Consider the following 26,855-nt stretch of genomic DNA (forward strand, 5'->3'; position numbering starts at 1 on the left):
ACATACACACCTCGTTACCCCCAACGTATCCCCATAGCCCCAAACACACACATTCACACAGAACACAAAAAAAACCAAACAAACAAACGCTCTCCATGACAATGCACGTACGTGAGCAAAGAACAGTTATCAGCTTCTCACACTAAATCCATCATCAAACTATGTCTATTTCCAACCAATGAACTTGTTCTTGGCACAGGTTGGTTGCAATTTCGTAATGCTGCCACACGCTGCGACCTCGTGCGTTGCTACAGCTGATCATGATGATTGTGCTGGATTCAACCATTTTCACCCAAAAAGGGCGACCCCTCAAAAAGGAGACCCAGCAACAGGCGTCGCCAAGCGTCTTGCCTTGCATAAAGTACAGCTCAGTAAGGTAAGTTTAGCCAATGTATGTTTGCTTTTTTTCTTGTTTTTAAGACTTTTTATACAAAGACTGTACTCATGCCCCTAATGGCTTTGCCTTGAGGGCGTACAACTTAAATTTCTCTCTAAGGTTATGTCTTATACTGTTATAGTAATGTTCTTCTCATATAAGGCTTGCGTCAAAAGAGTAGATGATGCTCCGAAATAAGTTTCGGTGTGTCGTGGAAGAGTTGCGTTTCCTTGTTTTTTTTCCCCCGTAGACAAACACTGAGTCAAGTAACACTGAATCGAGACAATGTGTTCACAACACGAACCGAGTTTGATGTTCTTGAAATGCTACATTTGAATTGATCCGGATTATACTGGAGAGTTAGCAAAAACTTTAGTATTCCTCAAAACGCGGCGAGTGGAGTCGTCTGTCATGAAGGGCTACATGGGAAACATGTAGCCGGCGTCGCCTATTGTGGGAACGTTCCATTCTGATAATCATCGCTCCACGGCTATCGCCAGTTGTTTCTCTGACCGGACGCTAAATTCCTATCATAACAAGAATACAGAGTTATCTCCCATATGTTGTTCGCGAGCAGTCAGTTCGCGAGCAGTGTTCGCGAGACGAAAATGATTGCAGATTGGCCGACTTCGACAGTGATCTCCTTTCTGTTCTTCACAGTTATGATAAAAACATCGTTCTAAGGTTAAAACAAGTCGAAATTTTGGGACTGCTGCCGGAAGGAGACCGTAATATATGGTTGCATCACTGTCAACTGGTTACAGAAAAAATCGTCTGCTCCAGCGAGGGCCGAAACCAAACGGTTGATTATGACGTGACACTTTTGCCATATTTAGAGTTGTTTCCACAGTAAATACAGCCGCGAAAAATAGCTCGCTTGAAACTGTCTTACATATCAATTCCTTTGTAATTCAAAAATTACACAACACCATGAAAAATCATTATCGACGACTTACCAGCGGTAATAGCCCAGCCCCAGCGCTGCCCCTCGCCTTGCCGGCCATTCCCAGGCATACTTCCTTCTCAGTGTCTCACGTCATTCCCTCAATGACTGGCCTGTTTTCTTCTAGCACACCACACAGTCGCAGCGCTGACCCTGCACAAACACACAACGAGGGAAGCACTTTGCCCACGCGAACCGAGTTTGATATAGACTATACCGAGACAACAGCAAACTGATCTGGACACACACTACAAGCCTGCAAACAAACCGAGTTTGATATATATACAAACTACAAACCTGCGCTCATTAAAAATCCACAAACAATTAAGCTGATTTTTATGACAAACTTCAAAGCTACAAACGAGTCGGTGTTGATACACACTCAGTAAAAAATCTACAAACTATAAATTTAGATGCAAGCTACAAATCTACAAAAGAGCTTTTTTTGAGAAGTACAAACCTACAAACCAGATGGATTTAAGAAGAAAAAAAACCCACATCTACAAACCTGCCAAAAACAGCCGATTTTGTTGCAAACTACAAACCGCAAGAGAGGTTGGTCTTGGTACAAACTACAAACCTACAAAGGCGGAGCACACTTTGATACAAACTAAAAACCTATGAAAGACTAGAGCCGGTTTTGAGACAAAATACAAATCTACAAACGAACCCGGTTAATGAGACGAACCGTATGTAACCGAGTGCCGAAACACCACAATCACCTTTGGAGGCGAAGTCCAATTAAACAGGATTGAGAATTTTAGAGCTTATTTCTAAGCCCTATAAAAACTGTTATGCATTCGCGGAGGAATCCATGAACATACAGAGAGACAAAAGCCGCCAGACCCCATCACAAACAGAACTCTACAATCCACAGGTGTTGCCTACTTCAAAGGCGAACAACTCTGCAGAGTCTGCTGTGAAGGGCGACGGTAGTCTCCCTGTCACACGTACAAACCTGAAAAAGCCAGCCGATTTTTTTGTATACACATTACAAACCTACAAACCCGATGTTCATACAACCTACCGACGGGCGCAGTGGCCTAATGGATAAGACATCGGCATCCTAATCGGAAGGTCATGAGTTCAAATACCGGCCGCGGTCGCCTGGTGGAGATTCAGTTTCCGATCTCCCTGCCGGGCTGGTCAATTTATGTGCAGACCTGCCAGTGCCTTATTCCCCTTCGTGTGTACAGGACCAAGTGCAGTGCGCACGGAAAAGATCCTCTAATCCATGTCAGACTGAGTTCGGTGGGTTATAGACACACCAAAATACCCATATCATGCTTCCCCCGGAATCGGGCGTATGGCTGCCTGAATAGCGGGGTAAAAAAAGGTCATACACGTAAAACTTATACTCGTGCAAAAACATCGGTGAGTGAACGTGGGAGTTTTAGCCCATGAACAAAGAAGAAGAAGAAGATACACACTACAAACTTTTGTTTCTTTGTTTGTTTATTTGTTTACTTTAACGCCCAGTCCACCACGAAGGGTGATATCAGGGTGGTGCTGCTTTGACATTTAACGTGCGCCACACACAAGACACTAGAAGTCGCAGCACAGGCTTCATGTCTCACCCAGTCCATAGACCATTTATCCTGGACCGCCAACTAGCTCTCTCTCCGCTCTTTCTCTCTATTACGAGGTAGCGGCCTCTCGCATTTAGGAACCTATGCTTACATGGCCTTCAGGGGGATGTCATATCCGGTGTCGATTGTAAACATGGACGAAGTTGCCGAGGTAAGTTCTGAAAATGCTAAAATAAACTCAGCTAAAGTGCATATGGAACATGTTTTTCGATGAGTTTTCTTAAGGTTAGTTTGGAGTTTTGGAAAATCCAGTTCATTGTCACCTCCCATTGTCACAAATAACTGGAGCGTGCTTTCTTTTCACTGTCTTCGAATCGCTGGCCTTTCAAACCGGACGCTAAGCGCCCCTGAAAGTCGAGCGTCGAAACCTCGAAGGGTCACGTGACGAGTTGGCGGTCCAGGCTATTTGGTCTATGCCCAGTCACATTATTCTGACACCGGACCAACCAGTCCTAGCACTAACCCCATAATGCCAGACGCCAGGCGGAGCAGCCACTAGATTGCCAATTTTAAAGTCTTAGGTATGACCCGACCCACGACCTCCCGCTTACCGGCTGGGCGGACGCCTTACCACTAGGCCAACGTGTTGCGGTACACTTCAAACTACAAACCAGCAAACGTACTGGTTCTGAGACAAAGAAACAGGAAACAAACGAGGCAGTTTTGAGACAAACTACAAAGCTACAAACGAGCCAATTCTTATCATGAACAACTACAAACCTTCCATCGAGTGGATTCTGAAACAAAATACGCGAGGACAAATATGAACCGATCTCAGCACGAACTCTATAGCGTTCCTCTCTGCCAGAAAGTACTGCTTGCTAGACAATCGTAATTATTTAGGTCTAGTCACACTGATTTCGGCTTATTTCTGTTACATCGCCGATGGAATCGACGGTCGGATCGGTGAGAGTCTTCTAACCGGTTTAAAAGTGTTTGCTGTGGTTTACGCGAGAAAGACTATATGTATGCCCGACGATCAGACTGTGTACATGCACTCTTACCTACTGCCAGTGTGAGACGGATAGCCCGCTGTTTTTTTTATGTGTTTTTTTTAACAGCGTGACATTATCCGTATCCCTCTGTCCCTGTCTCTGGCTGGACACCTGCTCGTGTTTCTCATTCTCTCCTTTGATTATTCGCGGCAGAACTGAATCTGCGTGTAAAGCTTAATATCTCCATGTCAATGACCGTGCGTGGCGTTTCGACACACGGAGCCAAACCGGCCAACTAAGACTGTCACGCACATTAACATACGTAGTGGCAGTTCAGATGCATACACAAATACACGGCGAGGGGGAAGGGGGAGGGAGAGAGAGAGAGAGAGAGAGAGAGAGAGAGAGAGAGAGAGACACACACACACACACACACACACCGCACACACACACAGGCAGAGAACTCGGAAACACAAAGAGACAAAGACACACACACACACGCACACACACACACACACACACACACACACACGCACACACACACCCTCACACAAATACACACAAATAATGAAGAGACCACCCACAAAATCACTCTGATGACAGGCAAATATTGAAGAGGAAGAAAAACAAAAACCAGCAAATTATTTATGATCCCACGTGCTGGCAAGCTGTAGTTTTCAGAGCCAAAAATGTCTGGAAAGATTCCAGAGAAACTATCTTCTGTTGACTGCATTTTCGTGCTGTGTGTGTGTTTGTGTGTGTGTGTGTGTGTGTGTGTGTGTGTGTGTGTGTGTGTGTGTGTGTTTGCGTGTGTGTATGTGTGTCTGTGTTTGTGCTAGCGTGTGTGCGTGCGTGAGTGTGTGCGTGCATACGTGCGTGCGTGTGTGCGTGCGTGAGTATGTGTGTGTGTGTGTGTGCGTACGCGCGTGTGTGTGTGGTTGTGTGTGTGTGTGTGTGTGTGTTTGCATGCGTGCGTGTGTATTTATAGTTTTGTGGGAACGGTTGTCACGCGCGTGTGGTAACATTTTCACTATTTTACAATTATATCCATAATGGATGATGTTGCCCTGAAAATAACTTCCACTCTTATCATTTTTTTTAATAGATTATTACATTATTAAATGTAGTATATTTATCACATTTCATGTATTCATAGTACTTTCATTACTACAGGACAACATCATTAATACAGGACAACAGCTTTGCAAACAGCATTTAATTATCATCACAAAACGTGAGTAGCTAAACTGCATACAGAACGACAGCAATAATTGTTCACGCAGGATACAAAGGCCATCTGTTTTAGAAAGACATACAAAAGACTGCGTGAAGTATGGAGCTGTTTCCATTCAGCAATGCCCATTACAGAAATAACGCTGTAGAGGCACAGAGAGAATGGGAGAGAACGATTTAATTCGTCCAGCTGCTTGCGACTTGACAGAGAGAGAGAGAGAGAGAGAGAGAGAGAGAATTGAATTGAATTGAATTGAAATTTATTTTACGAGAGAGAGAGAGAGAGAGAGAGAGAGACAGAGAGAGACAGAGAGAGAGAGAGACAGACAGACACACACACAGACACACACAGAGACACACACACAGACACACACACAGACACACAGACACGCACGCATTGACAGAGAAATAGAGAGACCCGGAGAGGTTCAGTCAGACTGAGTTGATTTTAAAGGTTCAAGGCACAATACATTTTTTTCAAATTTGTACCTAGACAGACTACAATGTGTGTGTGTGTGTGTGTGTGTGTGTGTGTGTGTGTGTGTGTGTGTGTGTGTGTGTGTGTGTGTGTGTGTGTGAGAGTGAGAGAGAGAGAACTGACAGACAGACAGACAGACAGAGACAGATAGACTGAGACAGACAGACAGACAGACAGACAGATAGAGACAGGGATTGAGACAGACATACAGACAGACAGACAGACAGACATACAGTCAGACACAGACAGACAGACAGACAGACAGACAGACAAACGCAATCAGACAGACAGACACACATTAAAGTTAGTTTCGTGTACAGAAGGTTTAAAATGAGAACTAGAGTTTTCCTCAGACTGATTTCTGTAAAATGTGCCCATATGAACTTAAACTGCTGCAGGAATATTGCGCAATTATTCATTCTTCAAAGCCATGGAAAACGATGCCAGGGCGTATAGTATCTGGCAAGAAACCAGTTTTGGGCTGATATTACGAAATAAGCATCTGTACGTGCTGCACCGAGAATTCTGACACTGATTATTTTATCACCTGTCTTGTTCTGGTCGGAAGCAGGACAGATGATCTGATCTGGAATTGGTATACTGGTTGTTTTTATCACCTATATTTAAACGTTCCATAAACGTAAACTTTCTTGCTTTTGTTCATATTTATTTTTTATCATTTATTTTTCGTTACGTTCTGTTAAGTCTGAGCAGAGCAGATGCATCAGTGTTGAAGCAGATGTGTGCACTTGAACGTATCTGTGCACGTGCTACGCTAATTCCTTGAATTACGTCAGTCCATGCATGATGTAGATTTAGCATTGATTGCTGTTTTTCATTCTCTTATACGGTAAAAGAAAGCAATACACGCAGTCTTAAGCTAATATTCAACGATCAGCAGTTCATTGACCTTGTTAGAGTAATAGAAATCATAGCATGCGCCAGCCTATACAGGTTTGTTTGTTTGCTTAACGCCCAGCCGACCACGAAGGGCCATATCAGGGCGGTGCTGCTTTGACATATAACGTGCGCCACACACAAGACAGAAGTCGCAGCACAGGCTTCGTGTCTCACCCAGTCACATGTTATTCTGACACCGGACCAACCAGTCCTAGTACTAACCCCATAATGCCAGACGCCAGGCGGAGCAGCCACTAGATTGCCAATTTTAAAGTCTTAGGTATGAACCCACGACCTCCCGATCACGGGGCGGACGCCTTACCACTAGGCCAACCGTGCCGGTCGCCTATACAGGTGATCGCGCTTTGTTTGTAAACCGGCACACAATGGTACCCCCATTTTCAGACCACCAAAACCCCAAGAAAGCTAAGTCTTAAAACGAAGGAGGTCTGAAATAGAGGTACATTAATTTTACAGACGTTATGACCAACAAATCTGAAAAAGCAGAGTCTTAAAACGGGGAAAGTCTTAAATCAGGGGAGTCTTAAATAGGGGTTCCAAGGTATTATAGAAACGTCAAGAAGACTACATCCCACATTTTGGTTAAGGGAAACCAGTAAGATTATGATGAAGTGATACTCTTAATTAAATGAGGCAGAGCGTTATGATAAGATCTGAGACACAAAGTACGTGACGATGAAAGTCGTTTGTTCATGTTGTTGTTCTCTCGGGTACCAGGAAATTCCATGTAACCCTCCCTACCTTACTCGTGTTGCGCATGTCGTTTGCATTTAGAGCGCTTAATATGTCCCTAAAACAATAGTTTTATGAAGCAAATAATGACACATTTTAACAGTGTTTACAACAACAACAATATCGACGACAACGACAACAACAACAACAACAACAACAACAACAACAACAACAACAGCGGCAGTAGCAACAACAACAACAGCAACAGCAACAGCAACAACAACAACAACAACAACAACAACAAAAAGAGATAATTTTGCTGCTGTTCTTGTTGTTGTTGAGCTTACCTGCGATTAAACACTCGCGGGGACTTCACACATAGAGGGTGACTCAGTATCACATAGAGGGTGACTCTGTATGGCGAGGTACCGACTCGCCCCCGCCCATCTCGCCGCCGCTTTGTAGTCGCCGACTTCACGGTCTACTTGCTTTCAAACTGTCAAGGGTGCCATCTCGTTTTCCATCACCGTCCCAGCCTCCCTCTATTTTGACAGCCGTCCTCGGGATTTTAGTAATTCAACACTGACTTTAGAACATCACCTTACAGTGTGTGTGCGTGCGTGCGGGTGTGTTTGTAGGTTGACACACGTACGTCGAACAGGGTAGGGTGGCAGTAGCATGTGGGATGAGAATTGAGCGAGAAACAGAGAGAGAGAGAGAGAGAGAGAGAGAGAGAGAGAGAGAGAGAGAGAGAGAGAAGGGGAAAACCGACGGCAAAAACCTTTTATCAGAAGTACATTATATATCATATATCTGTGTTTTTATTCATTATTCATGCGTCACTGCAGGTAGTTTCACACACCCCACACACGCAGAGTAGACCCACGATGCGTGCGTTGTGACCTGCATGTTCGGAAACAGTGTGCTCCCTACATAGTATACATAATCAACTCCCACACTCTCTCTTCTACGCAGTCAGTGAGAGGGTTATGATGTACTCGCAGAATTCAGTGGTATTTGTTGGAAAGCTAGCTGGATATACACTTTTCCTTAAGGCTGGCTTCAGATGTGTCACTGTGGTTTCAGGAGAAAAAAAATGGGTCCGCAGAGTGCCGCCTCCAGAATGGCTCCTTTAGATGGAGGATGGGCATGGGTTGTCACTGCAGGTCAGTCTGTTGCAAAACATGTTTTTTGATTGTGTGTGACGGTGTGTGTGTGTGTGTGTGTGTGTGTGCAGGGGCGGACGAGGGGGGGGGGGGGCACAGGGGGCACGTGCCTCCCCCCCCCCGAAAAAAAAAGAAGAAGAAAAAAGATTTTTCTATGCTGATTCTATGACCATTTCTAAGTTCAAATGGCACCAGATGGCACCATTTTGCTTCTTTGGGCAAAAACATTTCCGGGGGGGGCATGCCCCCGGACCCCCCTAGCTCGGGCGCTTTGCGCCCATCATATTCACTTTCGATTCAAAGTGCCCCCCCCCCCCCCCTTACAAAGCAACTGATCCGCCCCTGGTGTGTGTGTGAGTGTGTCCTCGACTGTACCTGTCTGTCTGCCTGTGTGTCTGTCTGTTTATCGGTCTGTTCAACTGTCCGTCTACCTTCCTCTCCCGCCTCTCCTATTGATTTTTACATGTCATTTGATTTTGAACTTCATTTGACCTCATTGTCTGCGCACCGTTAGCCCTCATTGTCTTCTGTCTCATTCAATACATCACAAGGCTGGTACCACATGTTTGAACAAATTTGGTCGGGTAAACGTTATCATGAACATCCCAGAGGTTCGCAGCAACAGAAAACAACTCGTCAATTTGAGTTCGAGGATTTATTTAGCATTCCATACATACAACTGCACATCGTAGCAGAACTCAAAGTAGAAGCTTTTTAACATACAAATCACGCTGGCCTATATAGTAAATACTCAATCTCGAGAATATTCCAGACCGAACATGATACAACTAAAATTAGATGAATAGAATGGACTAGAATAGTGACGTTCTCTGTGACGTACATCAAGAGCGCCGACGCACTTAAGTCCGAGCGAACGCCACGAACCCACGACTCAAAACAACGTGGTAAACAACTTGTTTTGACAGGACTAGAAAGTTCACCTGCATTCTCGTTCAAACATAAATATTGTGTTTACAAAATATAATATTGGTACTTTCCCACAAAGTACAAATAAGTCAACTACATGCAACACACAAAACCGAACCAAAGCTCAGCAACGGCAGCGTTTCCTAACATTACCCCCAACACAAGAAGAAATTTACCTAATTTCTGTCAATCATTGAAACCCTACCTGTACACATATTATGTACTAGATGATTACCCGCTTCGCCGGGTACCGGCTTCGCCTGGAAGAAGTAGAGCCGAATACCAGGCTGCGCCTGGGACCCGGCTCTGCCGGGTGTACGCCGGCTTCGCCGGCGCACGAAGGAAAGGAGATAAACGCGCAAAACACTGGAGACCTTCTAAAAATAGTAACGTGCAGTGACCTTCTAAAAATAGTAACGTAGTAACGGGAATATGGATTGACGCCACACGGAGGAAGGGAGATAATCGCGGCTGAAAACACTGGAGAAGATAAGGAAGAGTTACTGGTAGTGGATCCCGACAACAAAACAAAACAAAAACAAAAAATCGGTTCAGCGCGCACAGCGCTGCGCGCTGAGAGCACGTGTTGAAATATCTCATCGATGAGGTTGTGTCCGGGGTGTAGCTGAATACGGTGTCCAAATTTGAAAAAGATCCACCGAGAACTTTGGCCGTGCATCGCGAACAGACAGACAGACAGACAGACAGACAGACACTAGTCGTATATATATATATAGATACATAAAAGATTAAAATCCAGGAATGTACATTAGTCTGTTGGAGAATGAACACAGTTTTACTCACATACTCGACTGAGAAAATCCGCTCCAACATTGTCTGAACCCTTAATCGATTCCACTCGCATATCAAAGTTCTGCAAGTACATCACCCACCTCATGATACGATTATTTACAAACTTTGCAGAGTTCAGGTAGGTGAGGGGTTTGTGATCAGTCTGAAGCACGAATTTCACCCCTTGGAGGTCGAGTTCAAATTTCTTGATTCCCCACACAATGGCTAAACACTCTTTCTCCATGGTCGAGTAGTTCTTCTCGGCTCCTGACAGCTTCTTGCTGGCATAGCTGATCAGAAACGGTTTACCTCCATGCTCTTGCATCAGCATGGCGCCGATGGGGTGGCCGAGTGGTAACGCACTTGCGCTCGGAAGCGAGAGGTTGCGTGTTCAAGCCTGGGTCAGGCCGCAATTTTCTCCCCCCTTTCCTAACCTAGGTGGTGGGTTCAAGTGCTAGTCTTTCGGATGAGACGAAAAACCGAGGTCCCTTCGTGTACACTACATTGGGGTGTGCACGTTAAAGATCCCACGATTGACAAAAGGGTCTTTCCTGGCAAAATTGTATAGGCATAGATAAAAATGTCCATCAAATACCCGTGGGACTTGGAATAAAGTAAAAAAATTCCATCTCACACGGCATTAAGTCTCAGAAAACATGAATACACGCATGCAGGAAAAACAAAATATGGGTAGCGCCGTATGTATGGCAGCTCGCTTTCCCCGGGGAGAAAGCAGCCCGAATTTCCATGAGGATAACCTCACTGGACTGTAAATCTTATCCAATCCATCCAATCCAATCCAATCCCTTCGTCCGATGCGTCTGTACGCAAGATGAACTCTTTGGCAGTATCAGGAAGGCGTAGCACCGGGTCTCGTGACATCAGGTCGCGCACGGTCTGGTATGCCTTCTCCTGAGCTGGTCCTTCCACAATTGCTGCGACCTGTACTGCTTCCGGAGGTCTCTCCACATACAGTTTCAGGAGGTTAGCGTGGTAGATCTTGGACTTCTTGCCGACATTCACCTTGTAGTCGTTGATCCCTACCACGGCCTCAACCTCGTATGGGCCTTTCCACGGCATCAGTAATTTGTTGTGATCAGTGGGAAGCAGTATCAGCACTTTGTTACCTGGTGTAAACTTCCTGTTCACGGCTTTGCGGTCGTAGTAGTGCTTTCCGCTATCCTGAGACTTTCTCAAGTTCTCTCTTGCAATCTCGAGAGTCTCCTCCAGTTTCTCTCGCAACTCAAACACGTACTGGTAACTGTTCTTCACTTCAGGTGTGTCCACATCTTTCGTCCACAATTCCTTTAGTATTTGCATCGGGCCTCTCACGGTCCGCCCGTACATCAGCTCGAACGGGGAGAATCCAGTGGACTCTTGTGGCACCTCCCTGTATGCAAATAGCAAGGCATTGATGTAGCGATGCCACTGCCTTGGCTGCTCACTGCATAGTTTCTTAAGCGTGGACTTCAGCGTCGCATTGAATTTTTCGACCAGCCCATTGCACATCGGGTGATAGGCTGTCGTAGTCAAGTGACGAATGCTCAGCAGCCTGTTGACCTCTTCCATGCATTCAGAGACAAACTGTGTCCCCAGGTCTGTGAGGATCTCTTCAGGAACCCCAATTCTGCTGAAAATGTCCACAAGTGCCTCGGCAACAGTCTCGGTGTCAATTTTCTTCAGAGGCACGGCTTCTGGGTACCTGGTTGCATAGTCTACCAGGGTCAGTACCCAACGATGACCCTCTTCACTTGGCGGTTTGATCTCGCCGATGAGGTCAATGGCCACCCTCTTGAAAGGTCGGTCGATCAAAGGCATCTTCTGCAACGGCACTTCCGGGACCCTTCCTCGAGGTATGGTTTTCTGGCAAATATCGCACGATCGGCAGAATCGAGTCACATCTGCATGCAGTCCTGGCCAGTAAAACGCAGCCTGGATTCTGTCCGATGTCTTCTTGACACCCAGGTGACCTCCCATAATAGAGTCGTGGGCCACCTCCATCACCAGGCGCCTAAGTGGTTGAGGCACCATAACTTGACGTAATGGCTTCCCTCCGTTGACTCTTGCGTGCTGGAACACTCTGTACAGGATCTTGGCCTTCACCTCAACGTGCACAGTGCCTTCGCCCTTAGTCATCTCCTTGACAGGACGACTCCTGTACTTTGTTAAGGTCGAATCAGCTTCCTGTAGCTGAATCAGCCGATCCCTGTCCACGACAGCAGTTGCAGAACTGTTGGTGACCCTTAGCGGTGTAATCGTTTTGTTCTTCTTCGCCTGGGCTCTGGTCGTCACAGCGCTTACAACCTGCGGCTGGTCGCGGCGATGCACAGTGGCACTGTCATCTCGTAACAGTTTGCTGATATCTTCATTCGCGAATGGCAGTGGGTCTTCCTCCTCAGCAGCAGGCTGAGCTGAGCCCATTCTCCATTCGAAATCAGGGTCATCAGGACGTCTCGCACCCCCAATGTTCCCAATTAGTAGATCGTACAAGGGCTTCTTCAGGCAGACGGCCTCAACTTCTCCGGTGAAGTATGGAGTACATTGTATCGATCTGGATCTTTGCCACTGGTGCCTTCACGCATTTGCTGTCAGCCATGAGCGTACACTTGAAGTCACCAGTGAACTTCTCTGTTGGCACCAGATCCTATTTGACGATGACCCCATTGCAGCCCGAATCTCTGAGAACAGTCACTTCCTGCTTCTCAACAAATCCCTTCGACACGGGCATGTTCGACACTGACACAGCTGCGCTGGCGACGACAGAGATTGACTTGCCATTGGCGAGTAGAAGCTGGCCATCAGATATACATTCTTCCACGTCCGATGGTGTAGCCACTTGCTCGGCAGCCTTTGGAAGTATGACGCTGCTCGCACATACTTGTTGGTTCGAGCCACTCGTTTGCCTCTTGTTGTCGTAATATCTCCGTCGATGTTCTTGCGCTTTGTCATTGTCATGTCCGTTATTTTTCTTTTGGGGACAGTTGGCGACTCGGTGGCCCTTGGCATTGCAATGGAAGCACGTTATGTTCTGCCCTTCAATGGATGATGGTGCGGACTCCGTTTGTCCCTTGACAGGTTGGTTTCCCTGGTTTCCGCTCTTCTGGAAAGGTTTCGATGACTTTGACGTCCCCAGGGTCCTTCCATGAGCAATGAGATAACGCTCAGCAGCATCAGTAATGTCCTTCAAACCCCGCAGTTTTTGCTCTTCCAAGCGGGTCGCCAGGTCCTTCGGGCAGGCATTAAGGAATTGCTCCTTCACGATCAAGTCCCTCAGACTCTCGTATGACTGCTCTTCACCTGATAACTCCACCCACTTCTGCAGGTATGACGACAGGCGCTCCACAAACTGGCTCGGTGTCTCTCCAGACAATGGCTGGCATTCGCGGAAGCGTTGACGGTAGCCCATTTCAGTGAAGTTGTAGCAACGCAACAGAGCTTCCTTCAGTACATCATAGTCTCTGGCGTCATCGTTTGAGAGTCTAGTGTAGACCTCAAGTGCTGCCCCACATAAATGTGCGCTGAGTTGAATTGCCCAGTCGTCGCGCTGCCATCTAGCACTCTCAGCGAACCTCTCGAATCTTGCAAGGTAGCAGTCGATTTGGTCCTTCCCGTCAGCGAATGCTGGAAGTTTCGGTGCCCTGTGTAGCATTTGCTGCTGGTTATCTCTTTGGCGTGGTGCCTCGTGCTCATTTTGAACACGCACCATTTCTGTCTGAAGCTCTAAGCGCTTCATCTCCATTTCTATTTGGAGCTCTAAGCGTTTCATCTCCATTTGCCTTTCTTCACGCTGTGCTTCTCTTTCTTCACGCTCACGCTGCGCTTGTCTTTCTTCACGCTCACGCTGCGCTTGTCTTTCTTCACGCTGCGCTAGCAGTCATGTCTGGGACTCGACGAACTCGGTCAGCTGCTTGCCTTTCAGTCCCAGTTCAACTCCTTTTGCCCAGAACTCAGCCATTCTGGTCCTTTTCTGGTGCGTTCGTCTGTATTCTTTCACAGCCCCGAACGTAGACGAATGTGCTCTTCTAAAAATAACACAGTCTCTACTACACCTCCGGTGCTTCTCTCGTCGCTGGTCACCTTCGTAGACGCAGGCTGCCACCCTCCTCGTCTAACGTGACGGAGCACTCTGCTCACGATACGTACACGACGTACCTCAGTCGTATTTCGTAGTATTAATGCACTAGCTCCGCGACGAAGTCCGTCTCGTCCAAACAGCAGCTTACCTCTGTAATCCCGATACACTCCGGCGTCGCTCACCGTACCGAGCTGCGGCGATTACCAAACTCTTCACCAGTCACACCGAATCCACGGTTCCGTAGTCTCAATACTGATCCCTCAGGATACACCCGATTGATGGCTACCTCCTGTGACTGTCTTGACACTGGTCTTTGTTGCTGGAAAACCCTTGGCGTTAAACGTAGATCCTTGACTTGGCCCCCAATTGTTACACGACACTTGAGATTGCCACAAGTTCTCAAGCGTCGTATAGTTGTGTTCTTTTATTCTACGTCGCCCGTCTTCGCAGCAGCAGAAAACAACTCGTCAATTTGAGTTCGAGGATTTATTTAGCATTCCATACATACAACTGCACATCGTAGCAGAACTCAAAGTAGAAGCTTTTTAACATACACATCACGCTGGCCTATATAGTAAATACTCAATCTCGAGAATATTCCAGACCGAACATGATACAACTAAAATTAGATGAATAGAATGGACTAGAATAGTGACATTCTCTGTGACGTACATCAAAAGCGCCGACGCACTTAATCCGAGCGAACGCCACGAACCCACGACTCAAAACAACGTGGTAAACAACTTGTTTTGACAGGACTAGAAAGTTCACCTGCATTCTCGTTCAAACATAAATATTGTGTTTACAAAATATAATATCGGTACTTTCCCACAAAGTACAAATAAGTCAACTACATGCAACACACAAAACCGAACCAAAGCTCAGCAACGGCAGCGTTTCCTAACACAGACAAGCTTTTCCCCCAGCATTCTCAGGTATTTCTTAAACACAGGTGTCGCTAATGCCCAAATTCCAACGCCAGGAGCAGCATCTGGTTTTGCAGGGGAGCGTGACATTCAAACAAATGGTTAACACCTGGATTTCCTTGGACTCCAAAGAAAAAAGTCTATCTGAAAACAAGAAAACTTTCTTTTGCCAAAGTGTCGCACCTTGCTCTAACAGGGATTGATTGTGCCAGAATTGGACTATATCAATCGTGTCATTTGTTTGATGATTTAATAACTTTTATGTAGTATTAAAAGCTATGCCTGAGAAGAAAAGGTTGTTGAAAGTTCGCCAGACCGTCTCTGAGTATATTTCGACGCGCATGCTGTCATGTATCTGAATAATTAAGCCTGTGTCATCTTTGTCTGTTAGCTCTTCTTTCTATACAGTCTTAAGTCGAGCGTTTGAAAATGCCTGAGCCTGAAGGCGGGTGTAACTTACACCTCGTGGTATCAGTCTGCCTTAGATATGAGGACGACAGTTGGCCAGATGGCCAGAATAGCGCGCTGCATTTTCCTGCATAGAAATAACTCGCGTCTGCCGCGACGGTGCCTGAGCTAAACATTGGTGGGCACTGCTCACAACCCGGCACACGGCACTGTAAACATTCCCCGTCCCTTCACCTCTCTCGCCACCATCCGCCCTACCCTTGGTCTCAAGCCCGTATATGTTTTAACATGGAAGATTTAACGAGTACTCTTTCCAACCTTGTTCGGTGTTGATGCTACTTGTATGTGTATGCATGGCCTTTATGCCAGTTCCTCAGTCCTCGTAATCACCATGCGTAGCTACACAATGTCTGATTTTCTGATTGATCTGTAATTGATTATTTATTACTATAGTTTTGTGAAGGAAATCACGAATAACACTGTAACAGGCAAAGTTTGACAGTGATATCCTCCACGCTTTTAGAGCGCTAACCAGAGATATAGCGTGACATAGCAAAGTGTGTTGCCCGCACTGTGAGTTCAGCTCACTGACCGGGAATAGTTGATGTTGTAAATCGCAACTAGGGTATTTTTACACTTTACCACTGTCCTCGGACATTGAGGGGTTGTCCAAGTAATCGGCCGGGAGGGAGGAAGCCCGGATAGATGCGACAGGAAAGCACTTAACAGGTAAATGGAATAAGCATTCGAATATCGCTAGAGTGTTTATCGCATAAGTTGAATCGACTAACACTGTAAACTGTAAGCATAGCAGACAGACATCTAAGACAAGATGTCCGCTATTTATGTTGTGCAGTGCGTCGTATAACCGGTCTGAGAGGGAGATAGTGGCCAGATGACAAGTGTGAAGGATCTGAGAAGCCGCCGAAGTATCATAACTCTAGACCAGCATAGCTGAAATTCGACGGGATTTCGCGAAGTTATTGCAAGGTTATGGTTAATAATAATAATAATAATAATAATAATAAAGTGTATTTATATTGCGCCTATCCCTTACAAAAAAACAAAAATATTTGGCTCTAAGCGCATTACAACATGTGTAGGGACTTGGTACAATCAAGTCTGACAAATACAATAACACAATATACAGTCGGTCTCTTAGGTAAAACTGGGAAAAGCAGCTTCGACATTTAAACACTGCTACTAAAAAAAATCCTCTAACAATGCATACTGCTTTACAATATGCATTTATGTATAAATATAGTTAAAGAACATCGAGTTAATAGGAATTAGAAAAGGTTCTTATGATAAAACTATCTAGCGAACGACGAAGAAGAAGAAGAATAAAACTATCAATGTCGATGTATAACAAGTCATTCAACGTAAATGGCCAAAGAACAACAACAAAGCAGTGATGATAAAACAGTTATACCCAATGGCTAATAACGAGGCAGAACTAAATAGTATCGACACAAGATTAAAACAAAACATATTCCTGGAGACACATTTATACATGTATCAAATAATCAATATACAAAATACAGCCCTCGCACACTCGCACACACACGCCAAGGCACGTGTAGTCGCACTCATAGTGCACATGAAATAGCAACCCGCCCCCAGCCGGCCCACAGCGCGCTACGATGGCAAGTGACCACTCTCCTCAATGTGGCAGATACTGAACAGGCTAGGGGTTGAAGTATTGCCGGAAGAGATGTGTTTTTAGAGAGGACTTGAAGGAAAGGAGAGAGGTAGAAAGGCGGACAGACATGGGCAGAGAGTTCCAAATAGAGGGAGCTGTGTAGATAAAGGCGCGCTTGCCGAAAGCGTTCAGTTTGATGCGTGGGACAACAAGGTGCCCTGCGTCAGCGGATCTGAGGTTGCGTGTGGGGACGTGTGGCTTTAAGAGCGAAGACAGGTAAGAAGGGGCAGAGTCGTCGTGAAGGCTACGGTAACACAGGGTAGCTATTTTATATGTTATGCGTGCTTTGATTGGTAGCCAGTGAAGGGTCATGAGGAGAGGGGTGACATGGTCGCGCTTGCGCTTGCGCAGCACAAGACGTGCTGCATTGTTCATGATGCGCTGTAGGCGGTCTAGCTTGGCGTCTGGGAGGCCGGCTAGGAGCGAGTTGCAGTAATCCAGTCTCGACAAAATAAAAGCCGAAACCAGTGTCTTGGTTGCGTCGAGGGAAAGAAGGTGTCTGATTTGGCTAATCCTCCGCATTTCAAGAAAGGCGGTTCTGCAGAGTGAGTTGATGTGGGCGTCCATTGACAGGCTACTGTCAAGGTGGACACCCAGGTTTTTTACTTTGGTGCTGCATGTGACTGTGGTATCAGAAAGGGTAAGACTGGATGTTTCTGAAAGAAGCTTTAAGTTTGATTGTTTGCCAACTGGCATGATCTCTGTCTTATCATCGTTCATCTTGAGCTTGTTGACTGTCATCCACTGTTTGATGTGATCGCTGCATGATTCTATTGACTACACTAACTCTGTAAACTGTTTGGTGTGTGCGGATTTTTGTAGTTGAGTGTCGTCTGCGAACATGTGGTACAGGACATTGTGGTGCTTTATGACTTTGCCTAACGGCTGTATGTACATAGTGAATAACACTGGGCCTAACACAGATCCTTGTGGGACGCCATACTTTAGTATGGTGTCCTCGGAGTGCCTATTTTGGATCACAACAGCCTGAGTGCGTCCAGTCAGGTAGGAGCAGAACCACCCCAGAGCCGTGCCTGTTATGCCGAATGTGGTGTTCAACCTTGCCAGCAGTATATCGTGGTCGATGGTGTCGAACGCTGCGGATAGGTCCAACAGGGCCAGAAGCGAAACAGAGCCGCTGTCACAGGCAGTGAGAAGATCATTCGCTACCTTAAGTAGGGTTGTTTCAGTGCTGTGATCTGCGCGGTAGGCGGACTGTAATGGTTCAACCATACCTGTCTTAGCAAGATGCTCTGACAATTGGGCCAAAACAACCTTTTCAAGGACTTTCGAAACAAAAATCAAATTAGAGACAGGGCGGTAGTTCTTAAAAGTGTTGATGTCAAGGTTAGCTTTTTTCAGGAGGGGAGTGACTACTGCATGCTTAAAAGAAGGGGGTACTTGACCGGATGTGAGGGATTGATTTATGATATCAGTCTGCCTTAGATATGAGGACGACAGTTGGCCAGATGGCCAGAATAGCTTTGGTTGTCCGTATAGTTGGACCATAGAGGTCACATGCAGGGCGAAAGGAACTGAGTAGACCGAGGTCGCCAGTGGAAGGAATTAGTATTCAGATACATTTCCTGGTGAACGGCCATAGACGCTGTGTAATTCTGTGTATGAACAGAGTTAAAATATGTCTATAAGATCTTAAGTACATAAGATATCATGAGTGTTTATTAGGCAGAGCAGACGGTGATTTGAGTCTGCCGGAATATGAACTGTAACTGTTTTTTCTGACTACACACGAGCCGTGATTCGATACCAATAAAGTAGATCTCGTGTGCCTGTGAGTTCACGGACTGTTTGTGTATTTTTCTACATAAGTGAAGGGTAGAGGGTTTTGTTAGTGAAATTGTGCACGGGATTGTAATCTCGCTTTGTTTTTGCATCCAAACCTGTGAGTACCCAATTTTTGAATACCTAACATTTATGTTCATGATTGTGTGTATTTGTGTGTATGTTTGTCATACCTGTATAATACAGTGGAAGGAACCTACATTTGGAGTTGTGTTTGTTCCTGTATGATAGCGTACTAGCGCATTTGCATTCATTCATAAGTTTACATATTTAACAGTTTATATTTTAAACAGTTTAATTTTATGAAAACATATCTATTTAACAGAATCTTTTTTTAGTATTGTATTGATTGATCGATTGATTAATTGATTGATTGATTGATTCGTTGATTGCTTGATTCGTTGATTGTCTCATTCATTTAATGATGTATTTATGGATGTATTTATGGATTTATTGGTTTATATATTTTATTATTCTATTAATGTAGTTATTCATTTATTTATTCATTCATTTTTTTTCAGCGGTGTTTGGCAGCAACATTCTGTGCGTGGGATACATACGTGCGTTCGGCGTGTTCTTCCTGGAGATCATGGAGGTCTTCAACGCCACCTCCTCCCTCACCTCGCTCATCATGAGCGTCCAGTACGGCGTCTTCTGCGTCTCAGGTCAGTTTGGTTTCAATCTTTTATCTTGGCATTATGATTGGGAAGTTATCATTGTTTAGTTGTTGAACCTTCTCGTTGTCGTCGTTGACGATTTTTTGTCGTCGCCATCATCGTTGCTATTGTCGCAGTTGTCGTCATCCTGATCATTGTCCTCGTTGCGTTCTCGTTGTCGTCGTAGTCTTCCTCCTCCTCCTCCTCCTCCTCCTCCTCCTCCTCCTCATCATCATCATCATCATCATCAGCAGCAGCAGCAGCAGCAGCAGCAGCAGCAGCATCATCATCATCATCATCATCATCATCATCATCATCATCGAATATTCGCGAAGTCAACTTCGGGCTCAGTTAAGGAAGGTCTGACAGGCCCTATAACACCATAGTAAAGGCTTACCGTTTGTTTGACAGCCCTGCTGGTGCACAACGTGATGCTGAACGTGATTCACGTGCTTCGTTAAGAAAGGCCTTTAAGGCCCTGTAACACCATAATGATGGCTTACCGTTTGTTTGACAGCCCTGCTGGTGCACAACGTGTTGCTGGACGTGATTCACGTGCTTCGTTAAGAAAGGCCTTAAGGCCCTGTAACACCACAGTGAAGGCTTACCGTTTGTTTGACAGCCCTGGTGGTGCACAACGTGTTGCTGGACTTGATTCACGTGCGGACCTCAGCGCTGGTAGGCGGGTTCCTGATGGCAGCTGGCATGACGCTGGGGACCTTCGCCCATAGCGTGCCCTTCCTCATCTTCTCTCTGGGCGTTGTGGTCGGTGAGTTGTGTGGAAATTGTGACACCCCCCCCCTCCCCCCAAAACGCTTGAATCTTAAATACAAAATATATCCTTACACACCATGACAAATACAACAAATTGTTGCCTTTGGGGGCTTCTTGGGAATTAACGAGTAACACAAGAAAGCAAAACAAATCAAAAAACAAAACAGTGAGTCTTTAAAGTAATCCTGCAAGGTCAGGCAAGCTGTCTCGTCTCCTCATTTGGTGTCGTTGTCTCAGTGTGATTTTGATTGTCATTGTGATCCAAAAGGTGGCTACAGAAAAGTTATTTGCCAATGCAAAGTCGTATTTCGAAAAGCAAGACAAGGCATGGGAAGGTAACATTTCAAAAGGCCAGGTAAGGTATATCATAGTTTAATTTGAAAAAAAACCAAAGTCATGGCAACACTTCACTGTCTAATTTAGAAAGGTGCTCGTAGAGTATCTAAAACCCAGGACAGACCTATGATTGATCTGTGAATGGAACCACATAGGGCTGTCTATACAACGTCTATGAACAAACCAATTTACACTCTCTCTCTCTCTCTCTCTCTCTCTCTCTCTCTCTCTCTCTCTCTCTCTCTCTCTCTCTCTCTCTCTCTCTCTCTGTCATGTCTATACCATGAAGTGTCATGTCTATACCAAGAAGTGTCATGTCTATACCATGAAGTGTCATGTCTATACCATGATGTGTCATGTCTATACCATGAAGTGTCATGTCTATAGCATGAAGTGTCATGTCTATACCGTGAAGTGTCATGTCTATAGCATGAAGTGTCATGTCTATACATGATGTGTCATGTCTATAGCATGAAGTGTCATGTCTATACCATGAAGTGTCATGTCTATACCATGAAGTGTCATGTCTATACCATGAAGTGTCATGTCTATACCATGAAGTGTCATGTCTATAGCATGAAGTGTCATGTCTATACCATGAAGTGTCATGTCTATACCATGAAGTGTCATGTCTATACCATGAAGTGTCAAGTCTATACCATGAAGTGTCATGTCTATACCATGAAGTGTCATGTCTATACCATGAAGTGTCATGTCTATACCATGAAGTGTCATGTCTATACTATGAAGTGTCATGTCTATAGCACGATGTGTCATGCTCATTGTGTGTGGTACAGGTACGAATATTGGGAACGCCTTGGCGTATAGTCCAGGGCTCACATTACTTGAACAATACTTGTGTTTTATGTTCACTCTTATGTCCCTAAGGCATCGGGAACGCCATGACGTACGGTCCAGGTCTGGTGTTACTGGGTCAGTACTTTGAGCGGCGGCGAGCCCTGGCCATAGCGCTGGCCAACACGGGGTCCAGTGTGGGCAGTATGACGCTGCCGCTGCTGGCCACTCACCTGCTGCAGCGCTACGGACTGCACGGAACCTGGCTGCTGTACGGCGCCGTAACGCTGCACCTCTGTGTCTTCGCCAACCTCTACAGGCCGCTGCAGCACAACCGTCAGACCCAGCAGCAGCAGCACGGCGAGAACGTTGAGGACGTCGAGGAAGAAGACACAGACAAGAACGAACAGCTAGGAGAAGCTCTTCTCAAAGGGAAGGCTTCTGTGTCTAAAAAAGAAATGTCTGTATTATACTCAGACCTTACAAATTCGAATGTGAATCTGACCACCCTGCCTATGATCCAAGTCTCTCCAGTTCACGAGCGCTTCTTGACAGAGCTCTTGTCCTCAGAAAGCCTAAAGATTGGGTCTACAGAGCTGATGTACGACGTGGAAGAGGTGTTCCTGAGCAAGCCTCTGTCCTACGCCCACGGCAACAAGCACCTGATGCACGTCTTCGAGCAGGACCAGGACTACAAGCAGCTTCTGCCAGAGAGTTCCGCCAGGCAGTTCTCCAGCAGCGGAAACATGGCGCTCACTCAGCCGGAGCTTACGGAAGCCAAGCGAAGCGCGACTGTCCCAGATCTTCGACCATCTCCGCTCTTGCATCAGCGCAGGGGAGAAGGGAGTTTAGGGTTGTCCAGCGAATCGTGGAAGCAAAGCCTCAAGAACATCGCCCTGTACGCCGGTCAGCCCCATCTTTTAGTCCAAGCCCCGCCCTTTCTTGGTGTGGAGGATAGCAAAGACTTCTCCTTGGAGTGCCTATCTTCCGACCTGAGCGACAAGTCTGGCAGCCGCAGCAGGTGCAGGGGTCTCTTGTCCAAACTGACGTGCGAGGTGAGTCTTATGCGGAACCCGTTGTTCTGGCTGGTGCAGGCCTACGTATGTGTGGGCGTGGTGGCGGCCTCGGGGGCGGGGGCGTACCTGCCCTCCCTGTGCCGGGAGCGGGGGCTGAGCGGCGACGACACGGCCGTGGTGCTGACCAGCTGGGGCGCGGTCAACTTGCTGGGCCGTCTGCTGACCGGGCTGCTGGCTGACCGCCGCTGGCTGCGTCCCGCCCGGCTGTCCGCCCTCGCCTTCCTCGTCATCGGCTCGCTCTTCCAGCTGCTGCCCCTCCTCCCCACGCAATCCTTTGCCGCCATGATGTCTGTAGGCGTGGTCTACGGGCTGTTCGAGGGCGCCTACTTCACCCTGCTGCCCATCATCATCATCGACTTCGTGCAGCTGAAGAACTTCTCGAAGACCTTCGGCTTTGTGCAGCTGTCCCAGGGCGCCTCCAACATGATCATGTACCCCATTCTAGGTCAGTGAAACGCAATGCTTTTGTGAGATCTCTTAACACCTGATAACATTTGATTTTAAAATTAAGGAGTCATGAAATGAGGATGAATTTACAGAGGTTATGAACAGAATATCTGAAAACGCAAGTGTCAACAGGAAAAGGTCTAAAGTGGGAGTGGGGGTGGTCCTCTGTAACATGTTGGTGACGGGGGTAGCTGGCTAGAGATGCTTTGTAGTCGTACAAATTGTACTATTAGTAGACCCTTAAGATATGTATGGATTAGCCCGGAGATATTACTTTTAGATGACCACTTGTCATTGTCACTTTTGAACGGTGGTTATGGTTGGTGGTGGTGGCGACAGCTGTGGTGATGTCGGTAGTGTGATGCAGTAGACGTACCAGCAAAATCAACCGCCATAGAAAATAACCAACGCTGCTGATCTGACCTCATAACCTCATTCATCTATAAAGTCTCCACAAGCTCTTTACTTATGCTTTTCTCTAAAGGCTGTTACAATATTTGCATATTATATTTGTGTTTTTCAGGTAAACTAAGGGATGCCACTGGTGACTACAACGCCACGTTTCAGTGTCTGGGTGCCTGTGCTCTCTTGGCCAGCATTCTCTTGTTTGCCGAACCTTTAGCACGTGCTCTGAAAAGACCAAACACTAAGGAGGACAGTGTCTAAACAAGTGTGTGTGTGTGTTGGGGGGGGTGCGAGTGTATGAAAATGTGTGTGTGTGTGTGTGTGTGTGTGTGTGTGTGTGTGTGTGTGTGTGTGTGTGTGTTTGTGTGTGTGTCAGTCTGCATGCGTGTGAATGTGTGACGGAGCTGACACTGTGATATAATGTTCTCATTGGAAATCCCTCCGCTTTTTATATTTAGTCAAGTTTTGACTAAATATTTTAACATCGAGGGGGAATCGAAACGAGGGTATGGTGTATGTGTGTCTGTCTGTCTGTCTGTGCGTGTGTGTGTGTGTGTGTGTGTGTAGAGCGATTCAGACTAAACTACTGGACCGATCTTTATGAAATTTGACATGAGAGTTCCTGGGTATGAAATCCCCGAACGTTTTTTTCATTTTTTTGATAAATGTCTTTGATGACGTCATATCCGGCTTTTCGTGAAAGTTGAGGCGGCACTGTCACGCCCTCATTTTTCAACCAAATTGGTTGAAATTTTGGTCAAGTAATCTTCGACGAAGCCCGGACTTCGGTATTGCATTTCAGCTTGGTGGCTTAAAAATTAATTAATGACTTTGGTCATTAAAAATCTGAAAATTGTAAAAAAAAATAAAAATTTATAAAACGATCCAAATTTACGTTTATCTTATTCTCCATCATTTGCTGATTCCAAAAACATATAAATATGTTATATTCGGATTAAAAACAAGCTCTGAAAATTAAATATATAAAAATTATTATCAAAATTAAATGTTCCAAATCAATTTAAAAACAGTTTCATCTTATTCCTTGTCGGTTCCTGATTCCAAAAACATATAGATATGATATGTTTGGATTAAAAACACGCTCAGAAAGTTAAAACGAAGAGAGGTACAGAAAAGCGTGCTATGCAGCATAGCGTAACCACTACCCCGCTCTTCTTGTCAATTTTACTGCCTATGCCGTGAGCGGTGGACTACGAGTATACGGTCTTGCTGCGTTGCATTGCGTTCAGTTTCATTCTGTGAGTTCGACAGCTACTTGACTAAATATTGTATTTTCGCCTTACGCGACTTGTATTTTATTGCATGTGATATTATACAAGCATTTTAAGGATGTCACAGATACATGAATGTCGGCCGAAACTAACTCGTCCAGTGAAGGAGTGAATGAAGATTACGAATCCACATATTTCGAGATGGATGTACTAAAAGAAGGCAGGTATTGACAAATGAACAGATGAAGACGTGAGTGAGAGTCACTACTGGAACGAACGGAGGCAAGAGCAGCGTTGTGGTTGGATGAGGTGAAGGAAACAGAGTAAATTAAATTTGCACAACTTTTAAGTGGCTGACGTAAATAAATACTACTACTACCTCTATCTTTATTTGAAGACTCGCCGTTTTATTCATCGTTTTGTTAGACTCTCTCATCGTAGTTTTATCTCCATGATAAGGCTCCCTCTCTTGTTCGACTTTTGATGTTGGGGGTCTTAAACCAGCGCTACCACTTTTCCAGTAGGCCTACACAGCTGACACTGGGAATGATGGGCACAGAGAGACCCTTGATTGGCTAACTCAAGTTTGTGTGTGTGTTTTCTATATATATGTTGAGTGTAACCTTGTGATACTGGTGTGTATGTGCGTGTGCGTGTGTGTGTGTGTGTGTGTGTGCGTACGTGCGTGGGTATACATATACATGCGTGCGTGCGTGTGTGTGTGTGTGTTTGTGTGTGTGTCACAGTGTGTGTGTGTGTGTGTGTGTGTCAGTGTGTGTGTGTGTGTGTACGTGCGTGGGTACATATACATGCGTGCGTGCGTGCGTGCGTGTGTGTGTGCGTGTGTGTGTGTGTGTGTGTTTGTGTCGTGTGTGTGTGTGTGTCAGTGTGTGTGTGTGTCAGTGTGTGTTTGTGTGCGTGTGTGTGTGCGTGTGTCAGTGTGTGTGCGTGTGTGTGTGTGTGTCAGTGTGTGTGTATGTGTGTGTATGTGTGTGCGTGTGTCTAACTCCCCCCTGCCACCGTGTTAGAAATGAAGCCGGTCGTAGTCAAGACGCCCAGTGAGGCAAGGGAGGTAATAAAAGAGGGAGAGACTAGACGTTCTCGGTCCGTATAATTATTACTCTTCAAATCTGAACCGCTTGCATTTTGCCACTCGGGTTACTTGCGGCAAAAACAAGATGCACCGTACCAGAGACCGTAGAGTATTGCTAGTACCAAAAGACGACTATCAGAAATAACTCGTTCGGCTTTTGATTGCTTGTGAAAGTGTTGCACTCCTTGCGGAAGGCAGCAACGATCAGCGGCCGGCCATCTGAAAGCATCACAGTGAATACAAAGCTACCATAAGCATAATTTCGAATCAAAAAGGCACCACGGGCGCAGTGGTGTGGTGGTAAGACGTCGGCCTCCTAATCGGGAGGTCGTGAGTTTGAATCCCGGTCGCTTTCGTCTGGTGGGTTAAGAGTGGAGATGTTCTCGATCTCCCAGGTCAACTTACTGATGTGCAGACCTGCTAGTGACTTAACCCCCTTCGTGTGTACACGCAAGCACAAGACCAAGTGCGCACGGAAAAGATCCTGTAATCCATGTCAGAGTTCGGTGGGTTATAGAAACACGAAAATACCCAGCATGCCTACTCAACGAAAGCGGAGTGAAGCTGACTATGCTCTCAGAGTATAGTGTGGGGAACCCAAATGACCAAACGAGCTCACACGGCGTAGCCAGAAAATTCTGGAACGCTGAAGAAGAAGAAGACAAGTCGCGTAAGGCGAAAATACAATATTTAGTCAAGTAGCTGTCGAACTCACAGAATGAAACTGAACGCAATGCCATTTTTCAGCAAGACCGTATACTCGTAGCATCGTCAGTCCACCGCTCATGGCAAAGGCAGTGAAATTGACAAGAAGAGCGGGGTAGTAGTTGCGCTAAGAAGAATAGCACGCTTTTCTGTACCTCTCTTTGTTTTAACTTTCTGAGCGTGTTTTTAATCCAAACATATCATATCTATATGTTTTTGGAATCAGGAACCGACAAGGAATAAGATGAAAGTGTTTTTAAATTGATTTCAAAAATTTAATTTTGATAATAATTTTTATATATTTAATTTTCAGAGCTTGTTTTTAATCCGAATATAACATATTTATATGTTTTTGGAATCAGCAAATGATGGAGAATAAGATAAACGTAA

The 26,855-nt window shown here is 45.7% G+C and overlaps 2 protein-coding genes across 2 annotated transcripts in view; one reads left to right on the forward strand and one right to left on the reverse strand.

Annotated features, from left to right (window-relative positions):
* The window catches only part of LOC138952830 (uncharacterized), an 8,114-nt gene extending 6,660 nt beyond the window's left edge, over positions 1-1,454 (reverse strand). Inside the window, exon 1 of the mRNA XM_070324564.1 lies at positions 1,333-1,454. Coding sequence (XP_070180665.1) covers positions 1,333-1,390 — 58 coding nt within the window. The 5' untranslated portion in view covers positions 1,391-1,454. The remainder of the gene's footprint in view (positions 1-1,332) is intronic.
* Positions 1,455-8,113: 6,659 nt separating this feature from the next.
* Positions 8,114-25,271, forward strand: LOC138953115 (monocarboxylate transporter 5-like). Its single transcript, XM_070324901.1, has 5 exons — positions 8,114-8,313; positions 19,468-19,611; positions 20,225-20,371; positions 21,601-23,028; positions 23,554-25,271. The coding sequence occupies exons 1-5, from the start codon at positions 8,214-8,216 to the stop codon at positions 23,694-23,696; spliced, it is 1,962 nt and encodes a 653-aa protein (XP_070181002.1). The 5' UTR covers positions 8,114-8,213; the 3' UTR covers positions 23,697-25,271.
* The last annotated feature ends 1,584 nt before the right edge of the window (positions 25,272-26,855 follow it).

This window comes from Littorina saxatilis, linkage group LG17, assembly GCF_037325665.1.
Source record: "Littorina saxatilis isolate snail1 linkage group LG17, US_GU_Lsax_2.0, whole genome shotgun sequence".
Taxonomy (NCBI): Eukaryota; Metazoa; Mollusca; class Gastropoda; order Littorinimorpha; family Littorinidae; genus Littorina; species Littorina saxatilis.